Consider the following 14060-nt stretch of genomic DNA (forward strand, 5'->3'; position numbering starts at 1 on the left):
CAGCAGCCAGTGGACGGCAGGGGGAAAACGAAGTGGAACTGTAGAGATAATTCTCGCGAGATGTACAATGACTGTAGCTTGTAGTGAGGGGCGGAAGCGCAGAGGAGCACCACGTGGGGACCGCAGGAGCTGATTCTGTAGTCGCCGTCCAGCTCGGGTCTAAGTGGAGATGCGGAAGGAAACTCCGCCCCCGCTAGTGTCGCCGGCGGCCCGCGAGTGGAACCTTCCCCCTAATGCGCCAGCTTGTATGGAGCGGCAGTTGGAGGCTGCGCGGTACCGGTCCGGTGAGCCGAGATCCCGGGCCTGGGAGCGCTCGCCACGGCCCGGGATGCCCCTTCCCGGGACTAACCTTTCCAGCCCCCACTGTCTCACAAGCCATCCTGATGCCTGTCTCGTGTGGCTGAGCTCAGTCCCCAGCCGTGCCCCGCGTTCCTGAGCTCAAGTTCAGACCCACGCCGCTGCTGCTCAGGGCAGTCACCATGGAGACGGGCCTTCCTCGTGTCACGCGCTGATAGCTTGTACCTCTTTTAGATGGGTCGCTCCTGCTCGGGGCCTCCAGCCTGAGTGGCCGCTGCTGGGCTGGCTCCCTCTGGCTGTTCAAGGACTCTTGTGCCGCCCCTAACGAAGGCTTCTGCTCCGCTGGAGTCCAGACCGAGGCTGGAGTGGCTGACCTCACTTGGGTGGGGGACAGAGGTATCATAGTGGCTTCCGATTCAGGTGAGTCATTTTCTCCTCAACCCCACAGGTGGACGAAGGTTAGGGATACAGGTCGGACTGTGCTCAGTCATTAATGTGCCATACTCAGTATTTGGGGGAGCTTGAGGGTGTTGAACCCTAAAGGAGAATATTTAGGTGGGAAATACGTTTCCAAGAGTCAGAATTGCCTGCTGGGACTTTCTAGCAAAATCTGTAACAAAATACGGAGTGGGTTGGAAATTAAGAAATTCATTTTCCTTCCATGTAACATCCCCCTATATCCTGCAACCCAGATCAAGGGTAATCTTGATTTTAAAGATGCCAAAGCCAATCAGTGCTGTCTCTTTGATTTCTTTCCATTTGTTTCTTCTTAAATGTCTTCATTCTGCTTTCTTTGTTTTGAATGTCAGGCTCAGCAATGGAGACTTTGGCATTTAAAAAAAAATCAAAGTTTGGGTGTTGGCACGCATCATAGGGAAGGATAAAAGTGGGTCATTAAAAATTGAGCCTCTCTGACAGTTGAGCTGGAGCACTACTATTCAAGACAGCTTTTGGGGGGTTTTCTTTTCTTAGTCACTGTGTGAGACATTCAGTTTTCAACATGTTTTTTTTAAGACTTGTAAGAGGTCTACACAAATTGTTGAACAAATATTTATTAGTATCCAAATTATTGGGAAGATTTAACCACACTGGCCTGTGTGCTACATAGATAATTGTGGAGACATCATCCTTGTCTCCTGGGAACTTATTTTCTAGTGTTTTCTCACTGGAAGCAGAATATTTACCAACCACTCCATCTTTCCCTATCTTTTTCTAGAAACTACTATCCCCACCTAATTGTCTAGACTCTTTTTAGGAAAGCAGTAATGCCAGCATAAATCCAAATGGCTTTGAAGTTAGCTAAAACCACTAATAACATGAACTTTGCTTTTATAGGAAATACTTACACAAATGACTTGAATTCTAGAAGTCAATTACTGTCTTGGTGTAATCCAAGCTTGTTTCCTTCACTTCCACTCCACTCTCATCAGGTGCTGTTGAATTGTGGGAGCTGGACGAGAATGAGACACTAATTGTCAGTAAGTTCTGCAAGTATGAGCACGATGACATCGTGTCTACAGTCAGTGTCCTGAGCTCTGGCACTCAAGCTGTCAGTGGAAGTAAAGACTTCTGGTGGGTTCCTGTTCCCATTTCTTCTCTCTCTAGACCTGCTTTGGGTGTCTTTTCTATCCTGTTAGCCTCATTAAATAACATTTTAAGATAAGTATAAAAACCAGTGATTAATCATGGCATGTCTATTTGCAATCCATTATAAATAGATCTTAGCAGAAGCTCAGGAGGCAAAGACATACAACGTGTCAAAGGAGATTCTTGTTTGAACACGTTTTTATGTGGATGGTATAGGTTGAAATGTTCTTTTTTTTTTTTCTTTTTAGTATCAAGGTTTGGGACCTTGCTCAGCAGATGGTACTGAATTCATACCGGGGTAAGTGCACTTACTTTCCTTTTCGATCATGGTCTTAGCTGTTTTGTTTTTATTCTGCTCTTTGGACTCTTTGAACTTTGCTTTGGAGTTAGGGATGGTAGTTCCTTGCTCTTCTGCCTGATAATTTTCTTCTAAAACTATATATATATCTATAGTCAGGCCGCAGTGTCTATCCCTTGCCCTTTTATTTCCCTATTTCCTTTAGAAGGCCTCAATTTCTTTGTCGCATAAGGCTCCAACTCTCAGGCCTCTTCCCCTCCTTCTGCTTCCCCCTATCAGTTGGTCCCCAAGTTCTTATGAGTCATTTTCCATTTGGTCACTGACCTTCCCATTTCTGATGCTCCCATTTACTTTCAGGCTTTACCTCACACAGATGGTGGCACCCATCTCTCTACTGGTAATGCTTTTTTCTTTCATTGATTTCTTGTGGCTTACAGACTAAATTCCCATTTTCTTTTCATGCCATCCAAGCCCTTCTCCTGTCACTTCCCTTTCAAGCATCCAGTCATGGTAGGTCCTTGGCTTTCTCCAAGCATAATAAACCCTGAAACTTGTGAATTTTGAGCTCTTGAATATTCACCGTCATATTCTATTTTTCTGCTGAGAACCATTACTTTCTATTAATGATCCTTTTTCTGCTCACTTTCATTAACAGTGCTAGCAGTTGGCTTTATTTTGGAAGCCATTCTTCATGACTATGCCATATCTTCATGAAGATACTGTCTAGAGCATTAATGTGTGTGTAACAGAGATGTAGATGCTGGGTGATCACCTGGTTCACTCAGTGGCTAAGTGCCCCTCTGCCTTTTTTCACTTCACGGTGCATCATTCGCATATGTACCAAAAGCGAAATCACAAATTCATACATATACTGGACCTCCAGGCTCATAGGCAAATAGTCCAGCAACAAAGTTAACATGCTGATGCCTGAAGTCTACTATACTTGCCTTTTGTTTCTTAGACACATGGGGGATTTTCCTGGTCAGTGCCAACTCTTGTAGTGTGTCTCCCACCCCGCCTTTTCATTAGTTCTTTGTGTTTCTGTCTTACCCTTCATACTGAATTCCAAATCCTTTGAGGGCAGAGGAACCATGTATTTTTCAACAATCCTTCCCATGATACTTATCCCAAACCTTTGCTTTTCGCAAGTGAGTGAGAAATTTTTTTATCACGTGGGCTTTCCATGGATTCTAGGGCTAGGAAAGAATTATGGAACATGGTTAGAACCCTTTCTTCTGTCTCAGAGCAGAGCCAGTTAGACTACCTCAGAAAGCCTGGTGAAATGACTTAAGGGAAGGTGATTTCCATAGTCTATAATTAACATATAATAGTGATATTTAAAATTTTTAGCATATAGGCCTCCTGAAAGAATTTTGAAAGGCCATATCCTCACACATTTTTTAATTGATAATTTAAGTAGTTACAAAGAAGGTAATTTCTGGCCATATACTTTATTGTACACTGGTTTCAAGCATATCTTTGTCAAAATTTTGGATTTGCAGATTAAGCCCATTTAATTTATGCAAAATATCTACTATGTAAACTAACTGGCACAAACCAGCCTGCATTAAGTCAGTTGGCCAAGTTGGAGTTATTTTCTGTCAGAAAAATCCTGATTTTAAAATTTAGATAAACTTGTTACGTGTATCTTGTGACAACCATCTGTCATAGTTTTCAAAATTCTCCTTATTAGACAAACAGAGGTAATTCCCAGAACCATCCTCATGTTTGTGGTGTGGGGGAGACAGGGCCAGTCCCCTTCACTGAATTTTACCCAGATGCTCTTTTGTTTGCTCTTTGGCTCTTAGGAAAAGCCCTATTTGTTTTATTCCCTAGGTTTTTGTACTCCTGGTAATTATTCCATGTTAAGATTTGGGGGACGTGTGGGTTCTGTCTATCTAGGGAAATGGGTGGTGTGAGATGGAGGTAGGAAAGGAGAGCTAGCAGACTGCAGGCAGCTTCTCAGTTGAATTTCAGGAGAGAGAACAGTGGAAAAATTTATTCCCTTAAAACTCAGTGTGCGGAACTCCCTTGAATGTGTTCCATACCATCTGGAGGTATGAAAATTGCTGTTCTAGGATGTCTGTGAATTCCTTCACTAGTCTTAGCCCCTTATTTCTCTTTTGTTGTCTCTACTAATTATTTTTTCCCAAGCCTTTTCAGTGTTTATAATTCCATCAGCATTTCCTCTTAGATTCTGTCTAGTCCAGGATCTCTCATGAAATTTGTTAAATTGCATCATGAGACTTGCCCTGTTTCTCACCCCCTCCCACCTACCCCTGGACGCTGGATAGTATCTGGGTTGCCTCCAGCTAATGCTGTCAGATTTCTCTTTGTCTTTTCTTCACAGCTCACTCCGGGCAGGTCACTTGTGTTGCTGCCTCACCCCACAACGACTCTGTGTTTCTTTCATGCGGTGAGGTGAGATACAACCTTTCCTTCTCTTCCTGTTCCCTAACCACCTGCAGATTCTCTAGGCCAATGTCTAGAGACCTCCTGTGGAGACCTCCTGGCTGACAGCTGCTGCTTTGGTTTGTGAAGCCGTTTTTCTCTTCCTTCTTCATCTAGGACAATAGAATTTTACTCTGGGATATCCGCTCTCCTAAGCCAGCATCACAGATGGGTGAGTCTGAGAGAGCCAGTGGTGGGAGTGTGGTACTAGGAACCCACCTGGAAAAGCCTTTCCTTCATTAGAGTGAAAGCAGCATTGCCAGATGTGCAGTTACTGCGACATAAGGGACATAATCTCTTTCTTTCCCACTGAGGCTCTGCTCACCCCATTTTGTGCAGCAGGTACCAAGAGGAAGGGCTGGTTCCTGGGCGGGTGATTTACTTACCATTTCCTAGTCCAGGCAGAGGGAAGACAAAGGGGCCAGTTGTTATCTTTATGCTTTATGCTTGAAATTTGCCTGGGACTCATGTCTGGAAAGGGCAGGAGGCTGATGGATAAATGTAGATTTTTGAGGGTCAAGAATGAAAACATGGGTGCCATAGCAGGGTTTGGGAAACTGACAAAAGGTGCTCCTGGGATGTAGGGTGACTTCATTTGAGATTCTTCTGGGCTCTGGGTCTTGTTCCAGACCCCTCTTTTCTCCTTTACAGGCTGCAGTGTCTCTGGCTACCTTCCTACCTCACTGGCTTGGCATCCTCAGCAGAGTGAGGTCTTTGTCTTTGGTAAGGCAGTGTGTCACACCACATACTGACTCTGGGTCGGGGGCATGAGAAAGCGCTGCTCTATAATGCACAAGGCTCTGGCTGGTCAGTCTCTAGAGCACACTTAGGTACTAGATGAGTTATGCTAATGGAGGGATGGGGAGCTGGGATGATCTGAAAGTGGTTTAAGTTTAGCTTTGGGGAACATGATTTTTTCCAGTAGATTTGATTCCTGACTGTTTGCTCTGGCTCTGGCTCATGTATTCTGGGCTTAGCTATAAGTCAGAGGGCCACAGCAAGTGGGCTGCTCCCTAGGGGATCCTGGTGTATAGTAGGGATAGTTGTGGTGTACTCCTGGTGATGAGGCTCTGCATGTGAGACATAGTTGGTGATTAAAATAATAACTCTTGTCATCCATTAATTCATAACCACCCAATCAGTAGTTATTCCTTCTTTACAAAAGAGGTAACTGATGCTCAGAGTGGTTAACTTGTCCAAAGGAACTGGCATTCAAATCCAGGTCTGGCAGACTGCAGAGCCAATGTTCTTAACCAATGTAATGTTTTCCCTCTTCTCTGTAGGTGATGAGAATGGGACTGTGTCCCTTGTGGACACCAAGAGTGCAAGGTGTGCCCTCAGCTCAGTGGTGCATTCCCAGTGTGTCACTGGGCTGGTGTTCTCCCCACACAGGTACTGTCCTTTGTCATGGAGGGCCTGCTGGGTATGAATGGGAACAGCGAGGGAGTTGCTTCTGTTGGCAGTTTAGCCAACGAGGTGCTTCCTTAAAGCAGTACCTGCTCTAGCTGAGGTTTCAGAAAGTTACAGGTCTCTTAAGGCCATATTCCTTTTTTGAGTTGTACAGTCTCTGTCTGCACATACCTAAAATATGGTCTCATTCTTGCTCAGCACTCCACATGATTGATACTGTGGGCTTATTGGACTGTGTGACAGCCTGTTTCTGTATTGTTGAAGCTGCAGGAAGGGACCAGATGGGATGGATAGTTGGCAGGATCATCAACCCTGGCTTTGCTCCATTTCCCTCATTTCTCCTTAGGATGTGTAATGTGGACTTAAATGGCAGCCAGACCCAGATCAGGCCACCACTGGGTCCCTGTAGAGTCGAGGTTGGGGCCCCTGCCCAGCAGGTTTTGCCTTGGGACTTTGGTCTTACCTTTCCTAAGTCTTTCCCTGCTCTCCTAGGGCTCCCTTACTGGCCTCTGTCAGTGAAGACTGCTCACTTGCTGTGCTGGATGCAGGCCTTTCGGAGGTGTAAGTGTGATCAGGGCTCAAGGAGGGGAGTAATGGGTGATGGGGTCCTTTTTCTCTTCAGAAGAGAACATTTGTCTCTTTCAAGGAGGCAGGGTGCTGGAAGCAGGCAGTCTGTCATACGTCTCCCTGTTTCCTGGGCTGACTCACAGCAGCTCTATTCCTTGTGGAGGGTGAATGTGGTGGTGGATGGAATTATAGATTCCCAGGAGGGGACAATCTAGCTTTTCATATAAAGAACCACATTCATGAAATGTAACCTGCTATAGCGTGAAAGGCCCCAGACAAAACATTTGAATTTTCTGGCCTTCTTTGCCATGATTTGCTGTCTCATCCCGGCCCATGTCACTGCTTGCTCTAGCTACCATTCCTTTATCTATGAAATTGGGGCATTGGCTTGGATGACTGATGAACTCCTCTGAATAGCTACACTGCCGTCCTGGTGACAGGGCCACACATGGTGAATTGTGTGTCCATATCCAAAAAAGTGTGCCCTGGATATTTTGGGTTCTCTTTCTTCTCTAAGTGTTAACCTTCTTTCCTCTTATCTGTTACCATGTCCAAATTTCTTTTTCCTCTTCTAGGTTTAGAAGCCGAGCCCACAGAGACTTTGTGAGAGATGCTACCTGGTCCCCACTCAATCACTCCCTTCTCACCACAGTGGGCTGGGACCATCAGGTCATTCACCATCTCCTGCCCACAGAACCTCTGCCAGCCCCTGGACCTAAGAGTGTTGCTGAGTAGATTGGATTTAGGACAAAAAACAAATGCCCATGAGCACCCATTCCCTTTGCCCCCGGCCTCTCAGTTTTTGAGACAACACGGGAGCCTTATACGTATGTTGCTACACCAGAGCTATACAATTAATAGGCACCATCTGTCAGCCTTGGGAAGGCTGGATTCTGGTATCCTGTAGATACCAGGGAAGAAAACTTTCTTGAAAATGGTTATGTGTGTATATAGGTTTTGGTGATAGTGGGAATAAAAAAATCTATCCCACATCTTTCCCAGACCATCTCTACACACCTAAAGAGAAAAGTTCATTAGAGAGTTTATGCTTCCCATGTAACTGTGAATGAGGAATTGGCCATGTCTGGTTGAAGGAAGAGATGTGGTCATCCCTGGATTCTTGGAAGCAGCTCATTTACTACTCAGAGATAGGAGCAACTTTCTTAATTGAGCTTAATCCACCTTTATCACGGGCAGTGCTTAAAGTCTAGCCAGCTCACCTTGAGGAAGAGCCAAGACGCTCAGTTTTATGTATCTCCTTGCCAAAAAACTTGAGTCAGGAATCCATTTTTTGGCTGAATAAAAAGTTTGGCTGGTGCTTGTGTAAGGTCCTCCTGACCCCCATGGAGTTACGTATATGAGAGATGAGTGTTTTTCTGTCAGATTCCATAGTAAAATGTTTTGGGATGGTGAAGAGCTTAAGGCATTTCAGTGAAGTTAAAAACTGACACAGACTTTGAACTGACTGAAGATTTTAAAGGTAGTGTCAAAATCCAGGATACTGGTTGATGGAATAAAAAGTTGAGGCTTTGTTGGCTTATCCTTTGAAGCATGTGTGTTTGTGAAATTAGCGTATTTCGCTTGTGTGAGTCATGAGGGTATCAATCCTACAGCCCATTGTCACTAGTTTTTTCCTGCTTTCACAGCCCTACCGAGTAGATGGGAACTTAAGGTAAAACTGGTTATTTGTATTGGTGGGCTGGCTACTGCCAGTTAGAAATCATGGTTTATTTTGCTAAACATAAGCTCTGTTCTCAAATTACCCTTGAGAAAAAACACATGGGATTTATAGTCATGTGATCTGCTGGTTTTGTGGTGAAGGGGAAATAATGGCTTCACTGTTTCTAATAACTTCTTGGGAGGTATAGGGTGGATTGGTAGAAACAGTTAAGTTCTTTTGAGAGATAAAATCTTAAAATTTAATCAGAGAAAGTAAGGAGCAGGGTACTGTGGGTAGGAATTAAATTTGCATACCCTTTTCTTCATGGACTTAAGAATGGTGGAGAGAAAACTCAAGAGATAAGAATCCAAGGAAGTGTATGTATTAATGAGTCAAGATGGTTAAAATGACATCTGAGGGAAAACCTAGAGGGTCCACATTACCTTAATGTAAAAAATTGTTAGTGCTGATGAGAGTAATTCCCATCTATTAATGATTGCCACCAAGAAAGACATTGGCAAACCTAATAAAAATCTCAGTAGGAATGACCATCACATTTGTGATTGAATGTGTATATTACAGCAAGCAAAACGCAAAATAGAAGGTGACCACAAAATGCTGAGCGGAGTATCACATACAAGGTCTTTGGCTTAAGAATACTTTCAGTGGAGTGAGCATGAACTTGCTCATGACCGTAGAAGCATTTTTTTGCATTTAATTTCACTGGTTCAGGTGTCTAAATGCTCAAGTAAATCACATAACTTCATTGTTGCTACTTTGAAGCCCATTAACCTGACCCACTGTGTTCTGATCTCTGGCCCACCAGGATAGAGGGGGCTCGCCCCTTGGGTAGTGCCTGGAACCACAGCAAACACTAAGGAAGGCTCAAGAATAGTTCCACGTGGTACAATATGTGAGCTGATATCCAAGGTATCTCTCCTGCTCCAAAGGATAGTGGGAGGCCGGTTCTTTCATCAAGAGCAATACAGACATTACAGGCTGATGCAGTCATATTACAACAACAGGATCATCCAAATAGTACTACTCTACTAATTTATTAAAATCTTTTTTGAATTGCCTCAATTTTAATACTATGATGTTAAGGGATTAAAAAAATTTTTTTATTTTGATATCATTAATGTACAATTACTTGAACAACATTATGGTTACTAGACTCCCCCCATTATCAAGTCCCCACCACATACCCCATTACAGTGACTGTCCATCAGTATAGTAAGATGCTATAGAATCACTACTTGTCTTCTCTGTATTATACTGCCTTTCCTGTGTCACCCCCCCTACATTATGTGTGCTAATCGTAATGCCCCATTTCTCCCCTTATCCCTCCCTTCCCACCCTCCCTCCCCAGTCCCTTTCCTTTTGGTAACTGTTAGTCCATTCTTGTTAGTCTGCTGCTGTTTTGTTTCTTCAGTTTTTTCTTTGTTCTTATACTCCACAGATGAGTGAAACCATTTGATACTTGTCTTTCTCTGCCTGGCTTATTTCACTGAGCATAATACTCTCTAGCTCCATCCATGTTGTTGCAAATGGTAGGATTTGTTTTCTTCTTATGGCTGAATAATCCATTGTGTATATGTACCACATCTTCTTTATCCATTCATTCATCTACTGATGGACACTTAGGTTGCTTCCAATTCTTGGCTATTGTAAATAGTGCTGTGATAAACATAGGAGTGCATGTGTCTTTTTCAAACTGGGCTGCTGCATTCTTAGGGTAAATTCCTAGAAGTGGAATCCCTGGGTCAAGTGGTATTTCCATTTTGAGTTTTTTGAGGGACCTCCATAATGCTTTCCACAACCGTTGAACTAGTTTACATTCCTACCAGCAGTGTAGGAGGGTTCCCCTTTCTCCACATCCTTGCCAACATTTGTTGTTGTTGGTCTTTTGGATGTTGGCCATCCTAACGTGTGAGGTGATATCTCATTGTGGTTTTAATTTGCATTTCTCTGATGACTAGCGATGTGGAGCATCTTCTCATGTGCCTGTTGGCCATCTGAATTTCTTCTTTGGAGAAGTGTCTTCAGATCCTCTCCTCATTTTTTAATTGGCTTATTTGCTTTTTGTTGAGGTGCGTGAGCTCTTCATATAATTTGGATGTCAACCCCTTACCAGATATGTCATTTATGAATATATTCTCCCATACTGTAGGATGTCTTTTTGTTCTACTGATGGTGTCCTTTGCTGTACAGAAGCTTTTTAGTTTGATATAGTCCCACTTGTTCATTTTTGCTTTTGTTTCCCTTGCCCAGGGAGATATGTTCATAAAGAAGTTGCTCATGTTTATGTCCAAGAGATTTTTGCCTGTGTTTTCTTCTAAGAGTTTTATGGTTTCATGACTTACATTCAGGTCTTTGATCCATTTTGAGTTTACTTTTGTGTATGGGGTAAGACAGTAATCCAGTTTCATTCTACATGTAGCTGTCCAGTTTTGCCAGCACCATCTGTTGAAGAGGCTGTCATTTCCGCATTGTATGTCCATGGCTCCTTTATCGTATATTAATTGACCATATATGCTTGAGTTTATATCTGGGGTCTCTATTCTGTCCCACTGGTCTATGGGTCTGTTCTTCTGCCAGTACTGAATTGTCTTGATTACTGTAGCTTTGTAGTAGAGCTTGAAGTCAGGGAGCGTAATTCCACCTGCTTTATTCTTCCTTCTCAGGATTGCTTTGGCTATTCGGGGTCTTTTGTCATTCCATATGAATTTTAGAACTATTTGCTCCAGTTCATTGAAGAATGCTGTAGGTGCTTTGATAGGGATTGCACTGAATCTGTAGATTGCTTTAGGCAGGATGGCCATTTTGACAATATTAATTCTTCCTAGCCAAGAGCATAGGATGTATTTCCATTTATTAGTGTCCTCTTTAATCTCTCAAGAGTGTCCCATAGTTGTCAGGGAATAGGTCTTTCACTTCCTCGGTTAGGTTTATTCCTAGGTATTTTATTCTTTTTGATGCAATTGTGAAAGGAATTGTTTTCCTGATTTCTCTTTCTGCTAGTTCATCGTTAGTGTATAGGAATGCAACAGATTTCTGTGTATTAATTTGGTATCCCACAACTTTGCTGATTTCAGATAGTAGATCTAGTAGTTTTGGAGTGGATTCTTTAGACTCTTTTATGTACAATATCATGTTGGCAAACAGGGACGGTTTGACATTTTCCTTGCCTATCTGGATGCCTTGTATTTCTTTGTGTTGTCTGATTGCTGTGGCTAGGACCTCCAGTACTATGTTGAATAAACACTGGAAGAGTGGGCATCCTTGTCTTGTTCCCGATCTTAGAGGAAAGGTTTTCAGCTTCTCGCTGTTAAGTATAATGTTGGCTGTGGGTTTGTCATATGTGGCCTTTATTATGTTGAGGTACTTGCCCTCTATACCCATTTTGTTGAGAGTTTTTATCATGAATGGATGTTGAATTTTGTCAAATGTTTTTTCGGTGTCTATGGAGATGATCATGTGGTTTTTGTCCTACTATTTGTTGATGTAGTGTAGTGGATGATCTTGATGGATTTTCGAATGTTGTACCATCCTTGCGTCCCTGGGATGAATCCCACTTGATGATGATGGATGATATTTTTGATGTATTTTTGAATTCTGTTTGCTAATATTTTGTTGAGTATTTTTGCATCTATGTTCATCAGGGATAGTGGTCTGTAATGAGGTTGGGAATATTCTCTCCTCTTCTACTTTTTGGAAAACTTTAAGGATGTTGGGTGTTAGGTCTTTACTAAATGTTTGATAAAATTCAGCAGTGAAACCATATGGTCAGCGGTTTTGTTCTTAGGTAGTTTTTTCATTACCAATTCAATTTCCTTGCTGCTAATTGGTCTGTTCAGGTTTTCTGTTTCTTTTTGGGTCAGCCTTGGAAGGTTGTATTTTTCTAGAAAGTTGTCTGTTTCTTCTAGGTCATCCAGTTTGTCAGCATATAATTTTTCATAGTATTCTCTCATAATTCTTTGTATTTCTGTGGTGTCTGTAGTGATTTTTCCTTTCTCATTTTTGATTCTGTTTATGTATGTAGACTCTCTTTTTTTCTTGATAAGTCTGGCTAGTGGTTTATCTATTTTGTTTATTTTCTCTAAGAACCAGCTCTTGCTTTTTATTCTTTCTATTGTTTTATTCTTCTAGGTTTTATTTATTTCTGCTCTAATCTTTATTATGTTCCTGCTTCTACTGACTTTGGGCCTTATTTGTTCTTCCTTTTCTAGTTTCATTAATTGTGAGTTTAGACTGTTCATATGGGATTGTTCTTCTCTGAGGTAGGCATGTATTGCAATATACTTCCCTCTTAGCACGGCCTTTGCTGCATCCCACAGATTTTGAGGTGTTGAATTATTGTTGTCATTTGTCTCCATATATTGCTCGATCTCTGTTTTTATTTGGCCATTGAGCCATTGATTATTTAGGAGCATGTTATTAAGCCTCCATGGGTTTGTGGGCTTTTTCATTTGCTTTGTGTAATTTATTTCTAGTTTCATACCTTTGTGATCTGAAGCTGGTTGGTACAATTTCAATCTTTTTGAATATACTGAGGTTCCTTTTGTGGCCTAGTATATGATCTATTCTTGAAAACGTTCCATGTGCACATGAGAAGAATGTGTATCCTGTTGCTTTTGGATGGAGTGTTCTGTAGATGGCTGTTAGGTCCATCTGTTCTAATACATTTTTCAGTGCCTCTGTCTCTTTACTTATTTTCTGTCTGGTTGATCTGTCCTTTGGAGTGAGTGATGTGTTGAAGTCTCCTAAAATGAATGCATTGCATTCTATTTCCCCCTTTAATTCTGTTAGTATTTGTTTTACAGATGTGGGTGATCCTGTGTTGGGTGCTTAGATATTTATAATGGCTAAAGCCTCTTGTTGGACTGACCCCTTTATCATTATGTAGTGTTCTTCTTTGTCTCTTGTTACTTTCTTTGTTTTGAAGTCTATTTTGTCTGATACAAGTACTGCAACTCCTGCTCTTTTCTCCCTATTAGTTGCATGAAATGTCTTTCTCCATCGCTTTACTTTCAGTCTGTGTATGTCTTTGGGTTTGAAGTGAGTCTCTTATAGGCAGCATGTAGACAAGTTGTTTTTTTTTTCCATTCAGTGACTCTATGTCTTTTGATTGGTGCATTCAGACCATTTACATTTAGGGTGATTATCGATAGGTATGTACTTACTGCCATTGCAGGTTTTAGATTCGTGGTTACCAAAGGTTCAAGGGTAATTCTCTTACTATCTAACACTAATTTAACTCACTTAGTATACTATTACAAACACAACCCAAAGGTTCTTATTTTTCCCTCCTTTATCTTCTTCTTCCATTCTTTATATGTTATGATTCATATTCTGTATTCTTTGTCTGTCCCTTGGGTGACATCTATTTATCCTTAGGAATACTTCCGTCTATAGTACCTCCAAAATTCACTGCAGAGGTGGTTTGTGGGAGGTAAATTTTCTCAGCTTTTGCTTATCTGAAAATTGTTTAATCCCTCCTTCAAATTTGAATGATAACCTTGCCGTGTTGAGTATTCTTGGTTTGAGGTCCTTCTTTTTCATTGCATTAAATATATCATGCCACTCCCTTCTGGCCTGTAAGGTTTTTGTTGAGAAATCAGATTATAGCCTGATGGGGTTTTTCTTTGCATGTGATCTTTTTTCCTTCTCTAGCTGCTTTTAAAAGTCTGTCTTTATCCTTGATCTTTGCCATTTTAATTATTATATATCTTGATGTTGTTGTTGTTGGGTCCCTTGTGTTCGGAGATCTGTGCACCTCCATGGCCTGAG

General features: G+C 42.0%; 1 protein-coding gene across 1 annotated transcript; it reads left to right on the forward strand.

Moving 5' to 3' along the window:
* Window positions 1–34: 34 nt before the first annotated feature.
* On the forward strand, window positions 35–8159 carry WDR77 (WD repeat domain 77). Its single transcript, XM_036928872.2, has 10 exons — window positions 35–284; window positions 532–717; window positions 1728–1869; window positions 2133–2182; window positions 4533–4603; window positions 4751–4805; window positions 5285–5356; window positions 5917–6025; window positions 6536–6604; window positions 7186–8159. Exons 1-10 carry the CDS (start codon window positions 170–172, stop codon window positions 7343–7345), a joined length of 1029 nt encoding a protein of 342 aa, XP_036784767.2. The 5' UTR covers window positions 35–169; the 3' UTR covers window positions 7346–8159.
* Window positions 8160–14060: the final 5901 nt, after the last annotated feature.

Source organism: Manis pentadactyla, chromosome 4 (assembly GCF_030020395.1).
Source record: "Manis pentadactyla isolate mManPen7 chromosome 4, mManPen7.hap1, whole genome shotgun sequence".
Lineage (NCBI taxonomy): Eukaryota > Metazoa > Chordata > Mammalia > Pholidota > Manidae > Manis > Manis pentadactyla.

Coding starts and splice junctions, on each gene's coding strand:
- WDR77 (XM_036928872.2), top strand. CDS start 170: ATGCGGAAGGAAACTCCGCCCCCGCTAGTGTCGCCGGCGGCCCGCGAG. Junction 285..531: donor GGCTGCGCGGTACCGGTCCG/GTGAGCCGAGAT, acceptor TACCTCTTTTAG/ATGGGTCGCTCCTGCTCGGG. Junction 6,026..6,535: donor CTGGTGTTCTCCCCACACAG/GTACTGTCCTTT, acceptor CTGCTCTCCTAG/GGCTCCCTTACTGGCCTCTG.